This window comes from Leuciscus leuciscus (assembly GCF_965113295.1).
Source record: "Leuciscus leuciscus genome assembly, chromosome: 2".
Taxonomy (NCBI): domain Eukaryota; kingdom Metazoa; phylum Chordata; class Actinopteri; order Cypriniformes; family Leuciscidae; genus Leuciscus; species Leuciscus leuciscus.
The window spans coordinates 21142831-21169325 of record NC_138726.1 but is presented as its reverse complement, the minus strand read 5'-3'; the positions used below and the strand labels follow the sequence as shown (position 1 = coordinate 21169325).

The 26495-nt window shown below is 38.6% G+C and overlaps 1 protein-coding gene and 1 long non-coding RNA gene across 4 annotated transcripts in view; both read left to right on the top strand.

Moving 5' to 3' along the window:
- The first annotated feature begins 363 nt into the window (after positions 1-363).
- Positions 364-26495, top strand: part of LOC309485539 (protein phosphatase 3 catalytic subunit alpha) — a 248401-nt gene continuing 222269 nt past the window's right edge. The window contains exons 1-2 of one of the 3 annotated variants that reach the window (XM_082152441.1): positions 364-648; positions 23980-24038. Coding sequence is in view for 2 of the 3 variants with exons in the window: in XM_082152439.1 (XP_082008565.1) it covers positions 588-648 (61 nt within the window). In the remaining variant the exon portion in view is untranslated. The remainder of the gene's footprint in view (positions 649-23979; positions 24039-26495) is intronic. The other 2 variants (XM_082152439.1, XM_082152440.1) reach the window with 2 other exon arrangements.
- LOC309486350 lies at positions 15687-22374 on the top strand. The gene is made up of 3 exons (XR_014201488.1): positions 15687-16189; positions 17375-17786; positions 20636-22374. It is a non-coding gene; the product is annotated as an uncharacterized lncRNA (long non-coding RNA).

Genomic DNA, 26495 nt, shown 5'->3' with positions numbered 1-26495 from the left:
TAGAATTACTTATCCAGATAATACAAGAGATGAACGTCTGAAAATGTGCGCATGCAATAGCCTACACAGTTAGCCTGGGTATTAATGCAATGCACTTATGTGGACATGAAACATGAAGCCAACGAGAGAGCGAAAATTATCCGCAAGAGTAGTCTTGCACATGTTAAATGAAACACTGTAATTATGCTCCCCTCTTCAGAGTCCTGTGCACAATTGTAATATGACAATATTTACGCAGACACTTATGAATGACATCACAGCAGACCATAGGGGAAGCACATCTTCAGAGCGGGAGGGTCCTCTCCACCAATAAGTGGCGCTGTCAGGGTAGTGGGCGTGTCCTTTAACGGCTGTATGTTTGGTTGTGCTCGCTGAGAACTTGATACAGTGTTGCAGTAAATCAGACAGAGCTACAGTAACAGCGTTGAAATTTGTCACCCTGTTGCAAGTATTTTTGGCAAGTGATACAAGCGATCGATATCACTGCCGTCTCCCGTTTGGGGAAGAGTTGAGTTGTTGAGCAAGGAAGTACATCGGATCGTTTTAAAGAACAGTTTCAGAGAGAATCGACACAAATTTGACTGGAAATGTCTGAAAACAAACCGAATGATGATCCGAAGTTATCCACGACGGACAGAGTGGTTAAATGTAAGTAGAAATCCCATGCCACTCCAGACCGATCGGGCTAACGGGCTATTTAAAGTGAGAAAACATTGAGATTTGAGTGTATGCGTGTACCTGGAATGAACAGTCGTCCTATGGTTTGGTAATGCTCTATAATAGGCTGTGAGATATGCCCATGGACAAATGGGTGGTAGACGGGCTGTATTGGTAAAAGTAGGAAGTAAAGGTAGTTGTAATAATGACAGAGTGTTTGCATGTCTTATTTTTCCAAAGAAACACAATATAAAGCCTCAATTTTCAAGTCAACAAAATGTTTTTATATTTGCAACAGTTGTGGCTCGTGAGTTTTAATGGACGTGTTACTGCGCGCTGGTTCTTTTGTACAAAATGTAGATATTGCACAATACTGACTGACAGCTTGAAGGAGCCAATGTAACACTGGGTTTAGGAATTTTGCATGCTCGTTTTACTGCCTGATGATCATTTTGGACATGAGGCAGCATATGACAGGTTGAGGCCCCTGACTGTTTGGAAACAATCCCTCTCCATGTGGCTCCTCTGTGCATTCAATGCAACAGACACACTTGCCGTCATGTCCCATTTGTTCTTCCTCATCAAGTCAATTGCTATCATTATCATATTGTTGTTACTGTTACTGCAGTGTATCTAATTTTGGTATACCAAAACACACGAAGAGCAACACTATTGCACATATCCTATGAATGGCTATTAACTTCTGGCTTGTAATGGCTTTTGCATCAGGCATAACACTGCAGCAGATCCAGCTGTAAGGGATCACACAACTCAAAAGCTTGGACAACTCCCCTCCCAGCCATAACCATACAACAGCTTCCTACTCCCAACGAACATTCTCTCACTGATGCGATTCAGTAGCCAGACTGGGGTTTTATAAGTGTGGGGATCTGATATGAATTGATTGCTCTCATAAAGGAGCCTGGGCTTCTCAGATAACTCATTTACCTTCCCCTCATCTCTTAGGGTGGCCCCCGTGAAACATCAGTTTCCTCTCACTGGTTAGATGATGGAAAAGGCAAGGGCTGGGAGTGCCTTAGGAAGGAGTTGCACTTAAATGTTTAATGAGATTATTGCACAATGTGTCAGCTTGATAAGGGAAATCTAAGTAATGGGAGCTCCAGAAGTCCTTACTGCTCAGCTATGGTGTTAAGGGGCTTAAGGCAGTAGGTTTTAGGTTAGGTCAGGAGCAGGACCGTTTAATTATCTGCAGCACTTTAAGAAATAAATTCTCATACGACTGTATGAGAAATAGTGTGTTTATGCTATATATTTTTATAATATACAGTATGTTGGTCAGCCTTAAATATAGGTGATATAATACAATGCATAGCACAGCTATTTTTTATTTTATTTATTTTTTATTCAACATATCATTTCACTCCCATGCTTTTAGTGTCAATGTTTTCTAAGTTTAATATGTTGTTTGGGAAAGTCCAGTCTTGTATTGTGAGCGCTGCATCATTTATTATTGTTTATTCAGCTGCCACAGCTTGGCCTTTCTCTTGTTTATGGTTTTGTTTTGTCTATTGATAATTAAAATATCTATAGCTCAATTTTTAACATGTTCACAGCATTAATACAAATCCTTTCCTAGTGTTTTGAAAAAAGAAAAAAGAAAATGTTTTACTCTAATAACCCAAGAAGGGCTTCTGGGCCAGTTTGATCAGATAGAGAAGCTGAATTTAAGTGAACAGTTTAGCACTGATGATTTCTTTTGTAGCTTCTGACTGAGCAGTGCTCAATCAGACAGATCTATTATCTTCCATTCGCTCTAAGCTGTTGAGAGATGAAGCTTTTAGTCGGATGCCCTTGCTTTTAAATGATCTTCACCAGGCAAGGAGCTTTTATGTAATGCCACTTTTTTACCCACCTAATGCTAATAGAGCCTTTATGTTTTCAGAGGCTGACTGACAAGGAAAGAGGTACAGAAACAGACAGATGCTGGGAAAAACACTTCCATGGTCCTTGGGTGTGACTCACTGTGGGACACATTTCAATATTCAAGCTTGTTCTTCATTTAGACTTTGTTTTTGCGCTCTGTTAGCCCATTTCCAACAAAATGTTGTTGGTTCTTGTACTGCAAACCCCTACGTTTCTATTGACTTGAGATCTGAAAATGACAAGTGACTTTACTAACCAAGAGAATGTTTTAAAATCCAGAGTAGTTTTATTCACTATCACTGTGCAACTGTCAGATATTGTAAGGAATAATATTCATAGCAGTCAATTCACACATATGATATTTGCTAATAAAAATCATTTTTTGACAAACTGAGAAAATAATTTGGATGTCACAACTGGTTCATATTGCGACATCTAGGCATGCACCGATATTAAAATAAATATATAAATAATAAATATAAATAAAAAACTTAAATCAACCATATTAAATGCTACAAGTAAACTTGGGCATCACAACATTATACAGTATGAAAAAATGTATATTTATTTTGCGATTAAATATAAAACTTAACAGTTCTTAAAAGATTTTGTGTGTGTTTTTAAAGATTAAGTGAGCATTTGATTGTGGCTCAGGTAATCTAAATGTAAAAATGGGAAATACTAATATTATGAAATATCGGCTAATACTGATAAATTACAGAAATACTCAATATCAGCTGTTTATGATACAGATATATACTACCATTTAAAAGTTTGGGGTAAGTACGTTTTTTTTTTTTTTGCAATTGACCGAAAGTGACATTTAAGACTTTTGCATTGCTACAATTTTTTCAAGTAAATACTGTTCTTTCAATGTTCTGTTCATCAAAGAGTCCTTTAAAAAATGTGTTATGGTTTCCTCACACACACACATAAAAGAAAAAAATTAAGCAGCACAACCATTTTCAACTTTGATAATAAGAAATGTTTCTTGAGCACCAATGCAGTATTAGACTGGTTTCTGAAGGATCATGTGACGTGAACTCGAGTTATGGCTTCTGAAAAATCAGCTTTGCTAACAGCTAACACAGTTTTAAATCAAATAAAAAAAAAATTATTAATTAACAATAACTTATTTTAAAGTTGTCACTTTTGCCTCTCTATCGCCATATAGGTTTGAAACATAAAATTGCAATTACTTGCAGTTTTTGTTTGTTTGTTTTTACATGGGTTGTGCTTCAGCACTTCTCCTCTGTGCAGACAGATGAATCTGTGATCACCACATCAGAGCATACCTGGCATTGGATATTGACATGACAATAAGAAGTACATCCTATATCCGACGAAAAATGTGATCTGAACAAGTAACATATCTGCTGCTTTTGTTCTATTTAAAAAAAAAATCTTACCAACTCTAAACTTTTGAATGATTGTCTATTCTTCATTCCTAGCCACATCGGTTACTTGCAGTTTACAGAGGTTTTTTATTTATTTATTTATTTATTTATTTATTTTTGGATAGGGTGATCTAGTATTGTTTCATGTCAGTCTCTCAGTGAGGGATTGTTATTTTAAATCTTGGTATGGTTATTATCCAGCCCTTGGCTTCTGACATTAGTGGATCCTGGTTTGAAACCAGCTATTTGTAAGCGGTGGAAAAGCGCAGAGCGGTTTCAGATTGGACTGGCTTTATTCAGTACAAAGAAATCTTCACAGATTGTTTCAGGAGTATCAGGCACCGAAGTAGTAGAATCTCTTACTTTGTGTTTTCAGTGATCACTGTTTTTAAGCATTCCAACAGCTGTGTACCATGAAAAGACAAGATAAGATGGTGCCTTGTTTACTTTTCACATTTATCTTTACTTAGGTCAGGGCTGGATTATATATATTTTTTTTTTAGAGTATTCCACTTTGATAAGGTTAGCACAGGCTGTCTGGAAAGTAGACAACATAGTTTTTTACTTCTCCCTGTGAAGTCCATCTAAACTCAGCGTGAGACCATTGTCTGCTGGTTTTCTGCTGCAGTTAAAGACGAATAGCATGTGACATTTGACTCTTGAACGCGGGCACTGCACACAGTGAGGAGGGGAACCACCATCTCGGTAGCTGATCCCTGCTGGATAGCTGAGTCATTTTTAGCAACAGAACCTTAAGTAACACGGCATACCTCAATGTTGAGACACCTGTAGAGAAAGACTCCCTTCTGTTGACTTTCACTCACAAACTCAGTTCTGCTTTCAACTTTTTATTCTGCACCTTTAATATATGTGATCAAACCACTTTTTACTTTAGAGAAGAGGATGTTATAGATGATTTATGTATTAAACCTCTTACAAACCATTAATTGCGGGAACATACCCTTGTGTTAGTTTGCCTTGTATTCTGACTATCAGTATCAAGTTAGATACTCTTTTCAACTTTTAGCCTTTTTTTTCATGGGAAATGTCAGAGTCACGTCTTTCATCTTTGTATTGTTATGTCACTTCCATAAATAAAGAGTGTTTTATTTACACGGTGGGAGGCGTGTTATTTCTGGCAGCTTGTAGCTACAACTAATTAGCACAATTAACAAAATAATGAATATTTGTTGGGAAAGTAACAAACAAAATACAACTGCTATCACTGTCGGATTGACTTTTCAGAGGTGGCGACTACTCTGAGACTTCAAAGGAATTCAAACTGACCCAGATGTTGTCTTTTTTTCCTCAATAGATAAGATATCTAACAATCCCTATGTTGAATGCCAGCGTTGCCTTATTTTTGTAATATTACTTATTTTAAAATGATTGTTTTCAATGAGTCGAAACAACAATGGTCAAAAGACCACTGTTCAAAAGACATTATTTATTTACTGATATTCATGAATATTCATGTCTTTCCTAGTTTTACACCTCAACGTAAAAAACGTTCCTAGTTTTACACCTCAATTGCCAACACAATCTCATGCCAAACTCACGCTGTTTTAATGCTCTTTAATGTGGCGTGACAGATCGCTGTAACTGCATATCTGTTCACACAGCAAAATGGAACGCACGTGAACTACTACTTTACTACTAGTTATAGCACGAAATAAACATGAATGTACATCAGAAAGTACGGTATGTCGAAAGATGCAACTTACCGAAATGTATCAAGCCTAATGTAATTTTTTTTTTTTTACTGCAGGAATACGTCATAATACAGCTTGTGAATAACATGTCACGGAATGCTTTTCACCTCAGGAAAGCCACTCGTTACTTCCCTAGAGAAATGAACTCTAGAGAGGAGCATTTTAAAAATATATGTATTATATTATAGGCTATATTCATTATATTTTTACTTAACCTTTTGGTGTCTTAATATATGTTTGAATAAATCTATCATGAAAACATTTTATGACAGCCACAGTTTAAATGATTATATTTCAACAACGAATTGGAGTAGAAACAAAAGTATATCATTAGAAAGTAGATATAAAATGATGTTATCTGAAAGTAATAGCAATTGAACCTAATAGTCTGGCTCTCTTCTTAATTTGAACATATCAATAGTATTTTATTTTATTTTATTTTATTTTATTTTATTTTATTTTATTTTATTTTATTTTATTTTATTTATTTTATTTTATTTTAAAGGTTTTTGTAATGTATTTTGTAAAGATGAAGTTGACAATGCTGACTCACCACTGTACAGTGGACGTGCCTTTAGAGAGAAATGCACCTTTTATATGGATTAGATAAGCAGAGAGTATTTCTTTTCATATTTAATTGATTTGTTTAAAAGTAGACATTTCAAGCTTTCTAAATGATGCGCTCCTCCATTTCACGGAGACTGAAACAGCAGAAAGCGCATCCTGTTAGTTTGTTTTCTTTGCGCGCTATACTTTAGCTTCCACACTCCGCACGTACACATGACTTGGATATGGGCCTAATAATAGCACACATTTATTGGTTAATGATAGAGCGAGCAGCCAAGATGCTACTTGCATGTTTCAAACAATAAGCCATATTTGAGGTTGATGGATGATAGGTGAACGTTTGTATTTCCTACCTGACATACTGTAATTACACAAGGACCTGGCGTTAACGATCTGTCCTTCGTGAACTGCGTGACTTCTCCACCATTTTTTTTTTCTGCGACTAACCGACTAATACAATTTGGTCGACTAAGCCTTTTCTAGTCGTCTAAAATTTAGTTGACGATTAGGGGGCAGCCCTAGTATACATACTTTTTTGTTAAAAGGGTTCATTTTGGTATGTTTTGGTGTCAGAGGGCAGATACAGAAAATTGCACCTACTTAATTGTGATGTTTGTGGGGGGGGGGGGGGGGTATAGAATCGTAGAAAGCGTGTTATTTCATCAGTCAACAATCGTACTGTCAAAAATTCACATCGGGACATCCCTAGTTACGACTACCCCTTGTACTGTGCGCTTTTTGATGTGAAGAAGAGCCTTTGGATGACAGTTGCTCAGAGGCGTCAGCTGGGTAGGTATATTACTTAAGATCTCCACTTACCTAGCAGTCAGTGGCAGGACAGTTTCTGAGAGTGTAGTGTCACAGCGTTTTCATGTGGTGGAGGTGTTGGAAGTTTGTAACACTCTTCCGCTGCTGCCAAGATACGAGGGCTAAAGCGACAGGCATGCGGAAGTCTTTCTGTCAGAGATCCACGGGAAGGGAAGGAGAGAAAAGAAAGAAGGTTGCAGAGCGAGCAGCCTTTTCTGTGTTGACACTTTCACCCAATGACAGCTCTCTTACTCAGTCACTGCAGTTCCAAAACAGTCCAACCTCTGCTGTGTTTCTCTAAAATAGATATGTACCCTCTCCTCACCTCTATCACAGCACCACCAGAGTACACTCAACATGCACATGGTGACCTCAGCTCACTCCCACTCAAACCAGTGTGCACTTTTCCCCCGAGCCCTCTAGTAGAGCTGGACATAAGACTGTACCTTTCATCCTGTTTTTGGCCTCAGACAGAATGCGTGAGGAGGTTTTTCCTCAGGCAATACATAGTCAGCCCAGGGGTCCTCCAGCGAGAGGAGGTTTGTCCATCTGTTCAGGCTGGCGGGATGGAGAAGTGTGTGTCTGAAATTGCTTAGTTGCAGTACAAATTCAGAGAATAGTGCTTACAGTCACTGCGGTGTCAAAAAGCTCATATGAAGAATGCAGCATCACAGCAGATTTCAAAGTATTTGATGCTTTTCATTGTCTCTCCATCCCAATTCGTATACTGTCCACTCAAAATAGTATCCGAGTTAAGAATTAAAGGGATGGTTCGGAATAAAATCAACCTAGGGTCCTTTGCACCCGTCCCCCCCCCAGAAGCCTTTTTTTTCCCTTGTTTGAACATTATTAAAGTTAGAGCTTATTTAGAGAAATGCTTAGTGCAGGCGCTAATGGATCCTATGATGTATCTCATAAATTACCCCACTAATAATGCCCAGAATAGTACCAAACTTATACAGTAGTACAAATAGGTTCTGTAACGAGGCATTAGAAAGTTTGTAAGTACATCAGGAGTTTATTTAAATAACACGCATAAAGCGATGCATAAGGATGTAGTGTAATGACGCCCAGTTCCAGGAATGCACTAATTGGTGTTGGTAGTACCAGTTTGCAACAATTATTAGTTAACACTAAGTTGTTAACACTTCGGAAAAAATAATAATTCGTCGTTACACTACATCCTTATGCATCGCTTTCTGCCAGGACTTTTACGTGCTTTTCCCAAACCACTGAAGTGACCTCGACGTCCGGGTTAGCAATAGCATGAGCCGTCAGGCAAGTGTTATTTAAATAAACTCCTGATGTACTTACAAACTTTCCAATGCCTCGTTTTATGAGTACAGAACCTATTTGTACTACTGTATAGGTTTGGTACCATTCTGGGCATTATTAGTGGGGTAATTTACGAGATACATCATAGGATCCATTAGCGCCTGCACTAAGCTATTCGCAGGGTTCTCAAGTTTTATCAAAAGCTTGGAGTGAGATCACATGCGGTTAGGGGAGGAGCCCTAATGGAGGCCCGCCCCCGCCCCCCAATTTTACCCATTGTTCATAATTAACCAGCACAAATTGAAATTATAACAATTGGTAAATCTGATAAATGACAGAGCAATTCATCACATCAAATATACTATTTAATGTTATATTTCAAATTACAAATATACAAAAATATAACAAATTGCCCCCCGTGAGAATTTTTTTTGCATTTTAATGTTAAATCCATCAATCTGGTGCACTTTGAGAGTTCAAAATTAAAAGCTCCAAACTATATTCAGTGTGCAAATTAAACAAAGAAAAATTTAAACCTCTTTTAGTTACAGTGTCTATTTACATTACACCTACTACATAATAATAGTTATAATATTAATCCTATGACCGTAATAGCCATATTTTGTAAAAACAAATGCACTAAAAAATAAAGGAAACTTTCATAATTAGATTTGTACCTATTTCTATACTTGAAAGAGATAAGCACGTGATCTTTTATTTTGACGCAAACTGCATCAAGCTTTTATTTTGGCGGAAAACATGGTTTACAAACGCCTCTCATTAAATTTCTAGTGAATTGCGGTAATCGTCAAATATGCAGATATGGAAATAATCTGTAACTGGGTTATGGGTTCCTACACTCATGACATGGCCTAAGTGTTTTGAAAGTAGTTATGCTTACCGCGGATTACTCATCTCTCTCCTGATCCTCCTCACTATCATCATCATCACAGGAGCTGATGAAGGGCAGAAAACATACTATATATTTTGACACAGTTTACAGTGTCTGCTTTAAGGGCCTGTTTCTATTGTTTCACGCTATTTCTCTGCACATTCCTTGCGTTTCTTCTCCATCTCGCTGAATATTTTGACAGATGCACACTGACACTGCTGCACGCTCGCTCACTCGTTTAAAGTTGTGATTGGGCCAGCCCAGTGTCAATCAAGAAAAGAACCAATGGGCCGCTGATCTACATGTTTCATGGGCTGGTCTGTCAGAAAAAAAATACCTACTTTTTTTGACCAATGCATTACACCAGCACAAACCCAGCGCGTTCGCGCGATGTTGTTGGTTACCTAGTAACGAACGTACGGTGCGTGCACACTTTGTGTGCGTGCGCCTCGTACACAACGTTATAAAGCTTGCAGGACAACTTGGTTGGCATTGCCTTTTCAGCGTGAGAAATACATGGTGTGGCGTGTGAGCGTGTGAACTGGTTGAATTGCGTGTGTCTCACGGCCAATGCGTGAGACTTGAGAACCCTGGCTATTCGGCTGATTTCTCTAAATAAGCTCTAACTTTAATAATGTTCAACCATCAGGGGGGGGTGTTTGGCTCGAGGTCATGGTGCAAAGGACCCTAGGTTGATGTTACTCTGAACCATCCCTTTAATGTATCCCAATTCACTCAACAGCTTAAAGTAGCTGTTTGACTACATATCTGTATGAACAAACAGCTGACGTCACAGCTGTATTCAAACTCGGGTAACTATAGTGACAGAATCAAAAGCCCTATTCGGACGGGACTAGTTTAACATGGAGAGGTGGGGTAAAGTAATAATTACCAGAGCTTCTCTTCTCTGTGATTTTAGTCCCGTCCGAATGTGCCATCTCAGTAATCATTACGGATATACAGTGAGGAAAATAAATATTTGAACACCCTGCTATTTTGCAAGTTCTCCCACTTGGAAATCATGGAGGGGTCTGAAATTGTCATCGTAGGTGCATGTCCACTGTGACAGACATAATCTAAAAAAAAAAATCCAGAAATCACAATATATGATTTTTTAACTATTTATTTGTATGATACAGCTGCAAATAAGTATTTGAACACCTGTCTATCAGCTAGAATTCTGACCCTCAAAGACCTGTTAGTGTGCCTTTAAAATGTCCACCTCCACTCCATTTACTATCCTAAATTAGATGCACCTGTTTGAGGTCGTTAGCTGCATAAAGACACCTGTCCACCCCATACAATCAGTAAGAATCCAACTTCTAACATGGCCAAGACCAAAGAGCTGTCCAAAGACACTAGAGACAAAATTGTACACCTCCACAAGTAGGGCTGTCGCGGTGAAGGATTTTCCCTTGCGGTAATTTTTAGTGGCTCAATAGCGCGATATGCGGTTTTACCGCATTTATTAATTTATTTTGATTTATTTATATTTATTTGTTGTCACGTGTCACGAAGTGGTCAGCATGCAAAAAAAAAAACCGAGTACATTTTCAGTAACCAATAAACCGAAACTAAACAGCGTCTCTCCGCATTGAAAGGCTGTCACTCAGCGCGCAGTTGTTACGGCAACGGACTGTCTTTGAGTGAGTCATTATAACCGTTCATTCGACAACACGTTCAAAAACGCTGATTGATTCATTAAAAGATAGTAATGAAACAAGGTTAATTATTTTTAACTTTGAGCTCCACTTTTCAAGGCTCAGCTGACCAGCAATGCCGTCGCATGGGTAACGCGAAGCTTTTCTTAATAGAGACAAATGGCATTGATTCAATGCGTGACTCACTGAGTTTTGTTTCCCGCGACCGCGAGTTCCTCGCGCTGTGGATGCTGACCAGCGCTGTCGCTGATGCCATTCATGGTAAATACCCTTTATTTTAAACGTTAAAAGGATGGCAGGACAAATATTTAACTTTCCTTGGACACGGCAACCTTTTCACGAATATGACTTGACCTCAAAGACAGACGCAGGTAATCGCACGCGCTCAGTCGATCGCTCTCATTCACTGTCTGTTTAGGCTTAAGTGCAAATCCACGAAGCCCCTGTACAATTCACCATGATAAAACCATGATCGCCGCGTCTTATTATCATTATTAACTTATTTAACATTCAAACATTCAATACACATGCACGAAGTTCAAAACAAGAAGGGTATAGCCTTATGAATAAATAAAACACGCGAATATCGCGGTTGCTGCGGTTACCTGAATTCCTCTGCGGTTGGCTTGTCAGTAGCGCGGTACTGCAATATTGCGGTTATCGCGACAGCCCTATCCACAAGGCTGGAAAGGGCTACGGGGAAATTGCCAAGCAGCTTGGTGAAAAAAGGTCCACTGTTGGAGCAATCATTAGAAAATGGAAGAAGCTAAACATGACTGTCAATCTCCCTCGGACTGGGGCTCCATGCAAGATCTCACCTCGTGGGGTCTCAATGATCCTAAGAAAGGTGAGAAATCAGCCCAGAACTACACGGGAGGAGCTGGTCAATGACCTGAAAAGAACTGGGAGCACCGTTTCCAAGGTTACTGTTGGTAATACACTAAGACGTCATGGTTTGAAATAGGGATGCACCGATGCATCGGCTGAACATCGGTAACGGGCGATATTTGCCTCGTTAACTGCCATCGGCCATCGGGAAATAAAAATTAAATTCGCCGATGATATGTGTCATGAACGCTGTGCTCAGGAGAAACTTTTTTGTTGTTAGAAAGTCATTTAACAACCTGGGATCCCCCGCGATACGGTTCTCACTTGCGCTTGAATAAGGCCGGCGACACACTGCGTGGCGTGAGCGTCTCAGCTGCGTGGTATGTCCGTTTTTATTAAGGCTCCCATGTTAACAGGTTGGAGTTTGCACACTGCCTGCGTGAGACACGTTCTTACAGAGAAAGTGCATGCCTGAGCTTGTGTTTTGGGTTAAGCTGCGTTGCTTTGACATTGTGGAAAATAGAATAATAGAAACAAAATGTATTAGTCTTTTTACCCGTTATTATCAATCTAAATTAATCTCGTTTTTAATTGAACTTAATTTCGTTTTTCTTTATTTAAATTTCGTTTTTTCTTTATTTAAATTTCGTTTTTCTTTATTTAAGTTTTGGTTTTTCTTTATTTAAATTTCGTTTTTCTTTATTTCTATTTCGTTTTTCTTTATTTAAATCTACCCTTTACTGTGTCAGTAATTTGTTAGTCAGAAAAATATAAGACTACCTTAAAAGTATTGCTTAATTTAACAGACCTGTGTGTGTGCGTTTTATATCACTAGTCCAGTGTCCGTTCTCGGAGCATATAAGCCCTGCCCGCGTGAGGTGCGCCGCTTCCCGCTCGCGCTGTTCTGTAGCTTACTAAAAGTTTATTAATTCTGAATGTGTCGCGTCTCGCGTGTCCGTCTATAGGCCTATTGCACCAAATGCGACACTGCACTCCCTTGTGACTAACGAAGCTTCGAATCTCAAAAAATGGTATTCGGACCAGCCCTAATAGTGTGATCAAGAGCCGAAAGACTTGTATGTTTCCGTGGCACAAAAGAAGGAATAAATAACAAAAAGAAAAAACATCGGCATCGGCCATCGGCCAAGTTGTTATGTTAAACATCGGTATCGGTATCGGCCCAGAATTTCCCAATCGGTGCATCCCTAGTTTGAAATCATGCATGGCACGGAAGGTTCCCCTGCTTAAACCAGCACATGTCAAGGCCCGTCTTAAGTTTGCCAATGACCATTTGGATGATCCAGAGGAGTCATGGGAGAAAGTCATGTGGTCAGATGAGACCAAAATATAACTTTTTGGTCATAATTCCACTAAACGTGTTTGGAGGAAGAAGAATGATGAGTACCATCCCTACTGTCAAGCATAGGGGTGGTAGCATCATGCTTTGGGGGTGTTTTTCTGCACATGGGACAGGGCAACTGCACTGTATTAAGGAGAGGATGACCGGGGCCATGTATTGCGAGATTTTGGGGAACAACCTCCTTCCCTCAGTTAGAGCATTGAAGATGGGTCGAGGCTGGGTCTTCCAACATGACAATGACCCGAAGCACACAGCCAGGATAACCAAGGAGTGGCTCTGTAAGAAGCATATCAAGGTTCTGGCGTGGCCTAGCCAGTCTCCAGACCTAAACCCAATAGAGAATCTTTGGAGGGAGCTCAAACTCCGTGTTTCTCAGCGACAGCCCAGAATCCTGACTGATCTAGAGAAGATCTGTGTGGAGGAGTGGGCCAAAATCCCTCCGGCAGTGTGTGCAAACCTGGTGAAAAACTACAGGAAACGTTTGACCTCTGTAATTGCAAACAAAGGCTACTGTACCAAATATTAACATTGATTTTCTCAGGTGTTCAAATACTTATTTGCAGCTGTATCATACAAATAAATAGTTAAAAAATCATACATTGTGATTTCTGATTTTTTTATTTTAGATTATGTCTCTCACAGTGGACATGCACCTACGATGACAATATATATATATATATATATATATTGTCTAGTTTTACTGAGATATACAACAACAATATTACAACTTATCAGCACAATCTTATAGTTCACTGTAACCTATTGATGTCAGACAAAACGTCTTCAAAAGGATCCTCTTGTTTATCGGTCAATTACTTTTTTTTTATTTGCCATTTTGATCATTTCAAAACTAGTGTAATCCACTAGTATTTAACTTTTTACTTCATACCATAAAGATTGTGTACTCAGCCTTGTTGTTCAACCTATTAGTATGTCTCTGTGGGGCTGGCATGGTTTTAACGGTTGCAAGAGGTGTGGAATGTGAGCTAGTTTATGCATTTCAGCCTGAGGCTCTTCATGGTGGTTTGTGTTGCCCTGCAAATGACATCAGCAATGTGGTTGACTCTACCTTTGGTACTGAAACCCCTCATTCCACAGCCACTAATACCACCTGAGCATACCATGACCCCTTATTAGATTATGTTGTAATTACTTTAGCACAGGTTATTGATATGGAGCAAAGGAAAGCAGAAAGCCTGACCATACTATGGACCATTTGAATGGATGAAAGCGCTTCAACTTCACTAGATGTAATGGGACCTATCTCACACTTTTTTACTAGCATTACACCTTGCTATTCCTTTTACAAATGCTACCCTGATGATTGCTGGGAATCCTGGGTAAACGGGGTATATGGAAATGTCCTGACAGAGCTGGATTTAATATTGCAGAATTATATAAGCCTGATAGACTAGCTTCTTCTAAAAGTCTGCACCAGCTCTGCACACGAATGGCTCATACAAATGGTTCATGCAAATTATTTCAAAGGAAAGAACATTTGGTTCAGCTCTGTGAAATATGATTTGTGTCCTGTGTTGTGTGCGTTTACGACCCGTCTATTTCTGTCATCAAGACCACTATCAGTGGTGTTTATTTTTTGTCGTCTTCATCTCATAATCACTGAAGTGTTTAGGGCTTTTGGTAACTTATCAGCTGCTTTGTGACATTTGCAACTAGTGGCACCAGTTGTCACCAAAATCCACATCATGCAGAACATAGTGTGATGAGCCCTGGTTCAGATGTGAATCAAGAATCATATTCATAAATATTTCAGTTAAAAATGTTTGTCTCCTGCAGGTCACAGTACATTGATCTCCATCAAAAGAACCTAACTAAATTGACTGTACTAAATTACTTTTCTTGTGTAAACGATGTGCACACATTAGGTCTGGACAATATTGAATGTCTGCGATTAGAGATGCACTGAAAGGAAAATTTTGCAGGAATGTAAAATTCAGGATACACACACCAAAATTAAAACTGACACTTGTACCCTACTACAACAAAATACACAACAAAGGTCAAAATGCATTGTTTTATTTTCTAAATTAGTTCAGGGTTCAGTAATAGAAGTTCAGTGATGTGCCTTGTCATATTACTTATCATATACTTTTAATTTTCCTTATGTTTCAGTGTGAAAACTTTGTTTGTTATGTGATTAACTGTGATTATTATGATTAACTACATTGTTATTTTTATTTCTTACATTAAAATATTTAGAATCTTCTTGGCAACAATGGTTGATTTGATTTGAAAAAATATATAAAAATTTAGCCATATCATAGCAAATATGTATAATAAAAATGTCAATGTAAGACTTTTTTGTGCAATTTTAGGTTAACATTCCTTAAAGGCTTTAGGCAAACATATTTCTTTCACAAAACCAGGCTTGGCTAAAACAGCCAGAATGGCTTTGAGTGAGTGGTTTCTGGCTGCAGGTTCATTCGCGTTATGACAGGTTTATAAGTCTGCAATTACATTTCATTCAGCACACACATAAAGAAGTCATGTCACTGCTAATTATGGTCTGTGTGTGTGTGTGTGTATATATATATATATATATATATATATATATATATATATATATATATATATATATATATATATATATATATATATATATATATATATATATATACACTCACATTTCAGCAAACATTTTAGTATATCTTCTCAAGGGACAATACTATAGAAATGAAACTTGGATATGTTTTAGAGTAGTCAATGTGCTGCTTTTATAGCAGTATATATTTACTGTCCTCTGAAAATAACTCTATAGAAAATAACTATAGAAAATTACTATAAAATAGCTGGCAACAAAAGTGAGTACACCCTAAGTGAACATGTCAAAACTGTGTCCAAAGTGTCAATATTTTGTGTGAGCACCATTGTTATCTAGCACTGCCTTAATCCTCCTTAGCATGGAGTTCACCAGAGCTGCACAGGTTGTTGCTGGGATCCTCTTCCACTCCTCCATAATGACATCATGGAGCTGCTGGATATTAGACACATGACGCTCCTCCACCTTCCACTTGAGGATCACCACAGGTGCTCAAAAGGGTTCAGGTCTGGAGACATACTTGGCTACTCCATCACCATCACCTTCACCTTCAGCTTCCTCAGAAAGGCAGTTGTCATCTTGGCAGTGTGTTTGGTAGGGGTGGTTAATCTGTCTGATTTCCCGATTCGATTCGATTACGATTATTGAAGTCCCGATTCGATTACAGTCGATTTTCGATTATTAACGATTCTCGATTAGCGATTATTGATTTTCCATTTCACAACAGTAAACGAAAATACACTACAAAGTGATTGCAGTATTAAAAAAAGTCAGCTGCTGAATTACTTAACTCTTTTATTGAGTAACAACAACTCAAAGCACTTTCTGTGTCGTGTAGTTATAACTTCAGAATTATTTGTATGTAGCTTATGTTCTGTAGAACACAGAAATGAATACATCACATTGTTTTGTGACTCATCAAGTTGAACTAAACAATAACAAATAAATGAAAGGCTTATTTCCTTTAGGAAGTAGATCAGAACCAACATACTGTAGAAATTGGACAATTTTCTTCTAGAAAGACAAGGTGTTCAGGTGGAAGAAGACTGCAGGTTGCAGTCGAAACATGTCAAGGTAAATAAAATGTTTTTTTCTCCACCTGAACACCTTGTCTTTCTAGAAGAAAATTGTCCAATTTAATCATTAAGAAGACAAAATGAACATTTTTGAACAACTTACTGTAGCTTCAATTAACATACAAAGCCACTCTTATACACAACTAAATAATAAAGAGTTATGACTTGAAATGTTTGCTGTATACTACAATCAAAAACAGCTTATACAAAAAAAGTGAATGAACATCTGCAGAGAGCACAGTCAAAATGTAACTTTTTGTGACTGAAATTGCACATATTGCAGTATACGTATAACAGATCGGTTTACACAGTGTACTGATGTGAAAACTAAACAATACAGAAAGCAGCTCTCATACAAAAATACTAAATAGGTAACAATGAAATTGCCAATTTTGCATACGTTAGCTTTTAACGAAGAAGGTGCCGTTCGAATTTGGCGCTCAGCCATCATGAGTCTTATGTATGTGCGCGACTCTGTTATGTGCGCGTCTCTGTTGTGCACGCCACAGACTGTCCGCGCACTGCACGTCCGCTTATAGTTCCGCCTTTTGCGTTCCGTCAACATTACGTTATTAGAAAAAAAAAATATATATATATATTTTTTGAAAATCGATTTTTGGACATTTGTGAATCGATTCAGAATCGTCCACGTCCGCATCGCGATGCATCGAAGAATCGATTTTTTCCCCCACCCCTAGTGTTTGGGGTCGTTATCATGCCGTTCGGCCCAGTTTCTGAAGGGAGGGCATCATGTTCTGCTTCAGAATGTCACAGTACATGTTGGAATCCATGTTTCCCTCAATGAAGCGCAGCTCCCCAGTACCAGCAGCACTCATGCAGCCCCAGACCATGATGCTGCCACCACCATGCTTGACTGTAGGCAAGACACAATTATCTTGGTACTCCTCACCAGGGCGTCGCCACACATGCTGGACACCATCTGAGCCACACAAGTTTATATTGGTCTCATCAGACCACAGGACATGGTTCCAGTAGTTCATACTCTTGGACAGGTTGCTTTCAGCAAACTGTTTGTGGGCTTTCTTGTGAGCCAGCTTCAGAAGAGGCTTCCTTCTGGGACGACAACCATGCAAACCGACTTGTTGCGCTGTGTGTGGTGTATGGTCTGAACCAGTGGTGTAGTCTAGTTTTTTGTAGTGAGTATACTCTAATACCCCCCCCCCCCCCCCCCCCCCCCGCAGCATACTCACCCATCCCAGAGCGTCACCCCATAAGCACCACCACACTCACTAATGCAGACAGTAGGCCTATGCATCGACATGTAATTGAGAGCATTATGAAATAAGTGTTATCAACATCTCAATTTATTATAAGCAACACAAGACTTTAACAGCCAATGACATTTACAGCTGAGGAGACTGGACTGATTTTCTACTGTTTAGTGTTAATCACCATCTAACTCAGTCAGTTGAGCTACATGTTATAGATGTTATATGAATATGGTCCCTGAAGCACAGGTTTTATCAGCTGACAATAAAAAAAAAAAAAAAAAAAAGTTTTAAACATTATAGGCACAAATAAAAATTTACTTTTAGAAATGGTGTTTTTGAAAAAAAAAAAAGTGTTATTTTAAAATACATTTTACTGTGCAATTTCTTTCTAATTAATTTGAGTTAGACCAAACTTTTATTTTGGTGGGTTGTAGACATTTGAGTTTCTGTGTGTTTTAATAAACTATTATTATTATTATTATTAGGCCTGAAGTATACTCTACTGTGCAATAGTAATATATTTCTGTTATAATTTCTTCAAGTTATACCTAACTTTTATTTTGACAGGTTGTCGTAAATAGGGCTGGGTATCGTTCAAAATCTTTCGATCCGATGCCAATTTCGATACCTCAGTTTCGATACCGGTTCCTAACGATACTTTTTTCGATACCATATGTTTTAAAATCCATTTCAACATCAACAAAAATACATTAAACACAAAACTTTTATTTAACTTTTAACCTTCTTTCACATAGTGGACTGTAACGGTCAAATAGTGGTCTTGAGCCACACTGGTCCACCCATCAGCAGTCACCGCCACATCAGCCACAACTTGCAACTTTCTCTTCAGATTTCCTATTTCTACAGCATACCATGCAGGAATAAGTGTATTTGACAGCATGTCTCTGCTGGGGGACTGATACTGGGGGTTTAAGGTGCTTATCATCTCCCTATAATTGACATTAGAGCACAAAATAAAACATTAACAATGTAATGGTTTCATTTTTTTTTTTACTGACAATAACAGTAAAAATGTCAACAGTAAATATGTCATCCAGGCTAAAAGAAGCTATATTGGCAAACTACCTTTAAAAAAACTCCCTTTATATCGATAGCTTGCTCACCTCCACCATGGGGCCTCCACTGTCGAAAAAGGTAGCAAACCTTTAACAATAAACCCTGTGACTGCTCTGTGGCACTGATCTCGTCTTTGCTCTGACATTTTCCCTCTTGCTGCGGCTGCCAGTGTGAAGGGATTGGCACTTTCTGGTATTGTCTTCCTATTCCTAACATCAGGGTGGACCGGTGCAGAGGCTAATATGATATGAAGGGGAAATAGACAGCGCTAACGCTACAGCAACCGACTAGCAGCACAAGCTAACATACATAAAGTGGTAGTCAACGTTATGGGGAGGCATTCGGTTTAAGTAGTGAAATTACACTTATCTGTCAAGTATTTCTAAAATGTGTAACCTTAATGTTACGTTGGAAAAACAAAGATGTTGCCTGGTCAAAGAATAATGTTATACTAGCTAAGTAAACGCAACTCAGAGTTGCATCCACACATTCAAACCACTCGCGTCAGCATAAACAATTACTTTAACTTCTGTTCGCTAAAAAAGGTTATCTTTCTTACCTGCTACAATCCCAGAAATGCCAGATGATGTTGACGGGGGCGGGTTTGACTGCGATGAGGTGCAAGGCTCCTCTGGTTCCATCTTTTTACAGTCGAATACCGTGCAACTTTCAGCCTTAATATTGATCCCGTGCATGGTCAAGTGCTTTATTAAATTGGTGGTATTGCCGCCTTTGCTTGAAATCCTCTTATCGCATATGTTGCACTTCGCTGACTCGGCATCCACTTTTATAAAGTGTAGCCACACTTTAGACCTCTTTGGCATTGTAAAACGACGCGGTAGAACACATGAGAGAAAACAACTACACGTGTGTCAGAAATCCACCCCGTCACGTGGTGGTGGACAGCCAATCGCCGGCGCTTTAGGTCCTTACATGAAGAATGCTACAGGCTCACACAGACACAGCCGCTTGGCTTTTGGAACCGAAATTTGGCACCGAAAGATAAATAATTTTTCGATACTCATAGTATCGGAGTTTTTCGTTCGATACCATAAAAGTATCGATGTTCGGTGCCCAGCCCTAGTCGTAAAGACATAACAGTTTCTGTGTGTATATGAAACGAATGAATGACGATAGTTTTATCAAATTCTCGTCAAGTGACTCTCATAGCAGCTCTGCGATGAAATGCACATGTGTAGCTGTAGCCTACATCATGTCTCAATACAGTGAAATGCTGAAAACACCACGAGCGTGAGTCACCCGTGCTTCTCTCTGTGTGTGTGTGTGTGTAGTGGAGCACACATTGAGCGCTCATTCCCAGAGACGCGTATCTCTTTTAGCTTTAATATTCATAGACACTAGTCCATATCGAGATTTGATTCATTGTACAGCAGCTACTTTTGATTTATTCATTCAAAAATAGCCAAAATCCGTGACGTTCTGCTTTATATAGCAAGTTCCATTTGTGACTGGATTCCGCGATTCGATCCGTCGCTTCGCAAACAGTGACGGGGTGAATTTATGAATGAAAGTGTGAAAGTTCTGACACAAAACGAAGTTGATACGTATCCTCACGCTTTTTTAAGTGGGTATACGCAAATCCTTGGCCTTTTCTAGTGGGTATACGGGGTATACCTGCGTATCACGTAGACTACACCACTGGTCTGAACACTGACAAGCTGACCTTCCGCTTCTGCAACCTCTAAAGCAATGCTGAAATGAGCGTCTTCTCGACATGATGCTGTCCAGAATCCACAGGAATCAGCTGCAGTGTTTGAGGTTCAAGTTTTCCCTGGTGTTTGCGCACGCGATAAGTGGGCGGGCAATATGCTAATGTTTCGTCTTGACGTCACAGCGAAACGGCTTATGACTTGTTTGAAAAACAATTAATTTAATTGACTCAGAGTTGACTCTTACTTTTGAAAGACAATAACTTTATATACGGTACACTTTCAGTTTTAAAACTTTGCAGGATGTTTTCATTCACTTAGAGCTATGTTGCACACTACATGAAAGGTCATTTTCAAAAATCCATAATAGGGGGCCTTTAATGTTTTGGAGCTGAAGTACGAGATTCCCAGTCGCCGCTATGTCAGATGTCATCTTACTTCAGATACATGATGCAGTGAAAATGCGTTGTGTCAGCTTGTTGCATGACATAAAAGAAGTTGGCTTTACCACTGACATTTAGATCAGTAGTGTAAGCCAGAGTCTCTCATCAGCTTAACGGCGAAAATGGATAGATGGTGATTTCATGGTAAAGTCATGTGGAAATGTATTTTTTTCTAATACTTAATGATTTATATTTATTTAATTACTTTTTTGGACTTGCGCAGTACGGCAGATAATTGCATTCATCTTGACGTATGGCTTCCAAATGAAGCTATCTTTTGGGGAGCAGAAAAAAATAAATTGCGCCAAGAACGAACAATGTATGTTCTTTTGAGTCTGGACAGTGTTTTTGAAGAAATTGCAGATTCTACATCTGAGAGCAGTGCTCCAACAGCTGCTCCCACACAGCTGGAAGCATACCTTAGACCACTGTGCTTCGTACAGACAAACCACAACCTTTAATTACTGGGCGATAATCTGCGATTTCCAGCTCTGGCTCAAATTACATCTTTCAGCCCCTTGTAGTATTGTGGAAAATAAAAGATTGTTCTGCTCAGATTCTGAATGAAAGCAGAAACAAGCTTATAGCTAAACATGCTGAGATGCTTCAGTTCCTTAAAAAGAACCTGCCACTTACTTTTGAAAAATAATACTAATTGATATACTGCCTTTTATGCTTCTCATCTTGCAAAATTATCTTCAGAAACATACTGTACAATTGCTCTGAGGAATATCCTTAGCTTATATAGCTTAATTCCTATGAATACTCCTACAATTATAGTGTTCATTCCCATGATTAGTACAGTACAGTTATATATTTTTTACACTTGGTTGTTATTTAGAGGTGTAATGGTACACAGACATGACAGTTCAGTACTTACCTCGGTATTGAAGTCACGGTTGGTTACAGGTTCGGGACGGCAGGGGGGAGAAAACAAAACAAAATTTTGTTTCTTTTTGAATTAAATTGTTTTTTTTGTTTTTGTTTTAATAACAAATGTGTATGTGTTTAAATACATTTTATTATAATTATACATTTCTTAAGGATAAAAATATATATCTTAGCTAATGCTGTAAACTATATTAAGTACACATTACTGTACTATTAAAAGTTACAATAGAGGCCAAATTATTAAATTGGTTGCTGTTTATTTTTAGATATAATAATCAACAATCAAAAAAAGTACTGTAAACACAGTGACTGTCATAACTTGTTTTCAAGACAAATTTATTTAAACACATTAAATAATCAAGACATTGCTAACAGGTTAAGTAAATATAATGGGCTAATAAAGGGCATTTACGAAATGCTCCTCTAGAGTTAAAGGTGAACTAAGTAACTTTTTTTTACCTTAACTGAACAGCTTCGGAGTCATTGGAATGGTTATATTACTTATTTCGGGTTGAATGGTGGTCGTTTCGCACCCCCCTGGTGCCCGTGAGCGGAAAATACGCACTTGCAACTTTGAGCCGGCGGGCCGCCGGCCGCCGCGTCAGGAAGTCTCGCGTTATATCAGGTCTCGCGATGTAAACAATTGTTTTACGGCCAAAAGAAATCTGCTAAAATGCTGTCATTATTGCACTCCCTCACGCTGTCCGAACCCGAATGAAGAAGACGTTTTAAAGAATGTCCCATCTGCTTTGATGTCGTTGATCTATAGCCTCTGGTGTCTGAGAATCACCAACGAGTTTTTACAACAGTGTTGTCAAATATCTATTCCGAAGCTGTGGGGGGAGCTCTAGAGAGAAACCTGCGAGCAAAAAGTGAGAATACAGCGAAGAAATCCCGAAGCTACTGAGTGCTGCTTTAATTTTTCTTGTGAACTAACCTGCTGTCCACACTAAATGCCTGAGGTAAATGTAATGCTACGTGAGATATTATTGTCAAGCTGTTTTATTGATATCTTTCTGCAGTTGAAACACTGTATGAGAGATGTAAACATATCGAGCGATCGTCTCCTCTTCAGCACTTTTTACTGGTAGAAAACTGTGTTGCATTACCGCGCACACCCCCCTCTGGACTGGAGTGTGGCATTGACTGTATCACCTGTGGATCGCCTGAATTCGTCGTCTGACTGTATGCACCAAACTGTGACGTCATAACCGTACGGTTCGGGATGAATACATGTACCTTTACACCCATATTACATTGTTACACAGTGTTATGTGTGTTATAAACGTGTTCTATTAAATTTGCTTTGAGGTTTTTGAGAACTTTGTGACAGGCAGATAAAATATGATTAGAAGTTTTTTCTTTTCTTTTTTTCTTTTTTTATGCCCTTGGTTTGGTAGTGGAGGTAATTTGATACTGTGGAATTTGTTTCTGCTTTAAATGTACACTGTGTAGGAATTTCTCCCATCTAGCGGTGAAATTGTATTTTGCACTCAAACGAATAGTGCTCTCTAGCGCCTCGCTTTTTCAAATGCGTGTTGCAACCCTGGTAGCTGTTATGTACCAAGAAGCTATGACAACATGTCTTCCAATAGCACTTCATCGAGTTTAACTATACATGTTCTACTGTTATGCTGCCTATATAATGAATTACACAACCAAGCAATGAAAAAAAGCTTGTAATTTAGCCCGTAACATTGACTTACCTGTCGAGAAGAAAGCAGGCAACTTCAGCGTCCCTTTCAAAGTCTTTTTCCTTCATTAGCTCTTTCCACCTGGGAAAAGCTATCCCGATATTTATTCTCGTGTTTTGAATTTGCCGGTCACGTTTCCTTTTAAATTAAATGTTTAGCTTTTTTGGCGACGAGGATTCCTTCTCCTGTGGCTTGGCATAAGTATGATCCTGCATTATGAAGTACCGTGCGTGCAGCCTTTTAAATTTGCCGGGGTAGTGACAAGCGCCTCTCACTGATCTCCTTGTCCGTTTCAGCTGGTTTCAGTCATGTGACGCTGGCTCTGAACGAAAACACGTTGTGAAAACGCATTGAGGTAGGCTAGTGCTTTTTGTCCCTCTCTGCTATTATAGTTTTTCAAAATGGCGGAATGACATGAAAGCCTCCTTGGACTTACCCGTCCAATTTAAATAAAGATAAGAAATTCTTCGCTTACGAGGATAAGTCAGATCATTGGCAGAGGTAATTTTACACCAATGAGGACATATTTATGAATAAAGACATTGATTTTAGCTAATACAATATTAAAAATACTACCCAGTGTACCTTTAACAGTGACAAGCACAGAAAAAAATATTTTTATAGAGTTTTAAAGGGGAACTTGGCAACTCTAGCCATTTCTTCGCTGATTTTCACTTTTGTTGTCGCATGTTTTCTCAACGAGCTCCCCCTACAGCTGTGGGCCGTATATTTCAAAACACTGTCATAAAAAAAAATCACTTGCGGCACCCTTCCTATTTCCAACTTACAGGGACGTTAGTCCCCATGTTGCAAGGTTGGTTTTCTGCCTGGGAACGCTGGGGGGAGCGGGGAAAGTCACCATTCTCACCAGAACAGGTTATTTAACCATCCAAATGATTTCTAAACGGTTTTATTAAGTTGAAATAGTTACCAAGTTCCCCTTTAAGTTTTTTGAGTTACAGTTGCTCATAATCATAAAAAAGCTGTCTTGAAATCATTATTAGCTGGTGTGTGGTGGGCGTTCTGGTGCAGTATGGCTGCCGTCGCATCATCCAGGTGGATGCTGCACATTGGTGGTGGTTGAGGAGATTCCCCCTTCCATGTAAAGCGCTTTGAGTACCTAGAAAAGCGCTATATAAATGTAACGAATTATTAATTATTATTATTATTCTCACTGTATTGTACTTGAAAAACTGCCAAATTACATAAAAAGTACCAGAAAAAAAATATCGGTGCTTGTACTCTGTCTTTAAAACATGATATCTCTAACAAAAAGGCTCTTTCTTTATTATGTTGCGTTTGTCACTTCTTTGCTGTTTTGTTTTGTTTTCATGGAATAGTAGGATGTAGGAACAGATGCAATCCCTTGCACACAGTCTGTTTTGATTTTCTGTTTTGCTTTTCTGTTTTGCTTCAAACAGTCGCTCATTTCAGCACTACCAAGAAAAATAGAGCACTAGTCTGAAAAACAACCTACATTCTGTTTGTTCCCTATTATTTACTTTCATTTCAAGCCTGTATGCTTTTATTTTTCTGTGGAACACAATGTCAAATTTGGAATAATCTTCAAGTAGCTCTTTTGCTGCTTTTTCATACTTTTTTGGGCTTTTCAGATGCGGACACTTTGAACTGCCCTCTTAATGAAAAGACCTAGAGCTATCTTTTAATAAGAGTTGGGACAAAAAAGTGTGGAAGAGCTTGTTACAGTATGTGCTATTGCTCCTGAAACGGACATAGAGCTGAATGAATAAGTCTACTACAAATGGACAGGGAATGTGACAGACACCAGTCCAATGAATCAATGCCACAATGTATTAAAAAGGCTTTTAAAACCTGAAGTAAAACAGAATTTTTAGCCCTGCCAGCTAATACATTTGTGAGTGAGTATGTGTGTATGTAAATTAGCAGAGAGCTGTTTGGAACTCATGCCAAACCAGTGTGGCAGCAGAAGAGAGAGTGGGCAGCTTTGAGCTCTGCAGTTTGTCTAAATTAGCTAAAGTCAGCAATTTGTAATGGTAAAAGGGCAGGCAAATATCAAGTTTTAAAAACAGATGCCGGAAAGATACAAACCTATGTGCATGCTTGTTTGAGTGCCCATTAGAGCCCATATTAAACATAAAACTTACTGCTTACTTTCTGCAGAGGTCCAGTGGATTTCTTTTTTGTTGTTCACAAACAAACATTATCTTTGTGTTCTGTAGAGTGTGGTAAATTGTTCTATTCTGGGCCAAGCTCCCGTTCCTGAAGCAGTGTTGCAACATGTCCATTCCGAGTTGTTCCAAATGCTTCCTAGATCAGAATCTCAGCTTTCCATTGAAGAAGTACATAGCTGAGCTCTTTGGATATCTTTTTTTTTTTTTTTTTGGCAGAGAATCTTGAAGTTTCATATTCTGAAAGATGCATGTGTCTGGAGTTGGGTATAGGGTAGGATTAAATAATTAAATTAAATAAAAGCAAAATTGCTATCATGTTTTAGTGTAATGGGTCAAAGGCTGTCATGTAATTAAATATGCACAGTCTGTTTTAAGGGAAGAGCAGCACTATGTTCATTTACATGCAGGCAGAGATTTCAATGTGTTAGAGTAGCTTGGTTTGCAGTAAATGCTGCTCCATTCAAACTCCATCTCTGGAGTAGCTTGTTGCACTCATTTGGGAACACAACATGCACCACTATTTCACTACATTTGTAATGAGAAGCATTTATAAACCTGTTGCCAACAAAGGAGAAGCTTAAGGGATCCCTGCAGTTTTCTGCCAAAATAAAAGCTTGACGGTTTAACATTTGAAAATGAAGAAATTATGACATAATTTA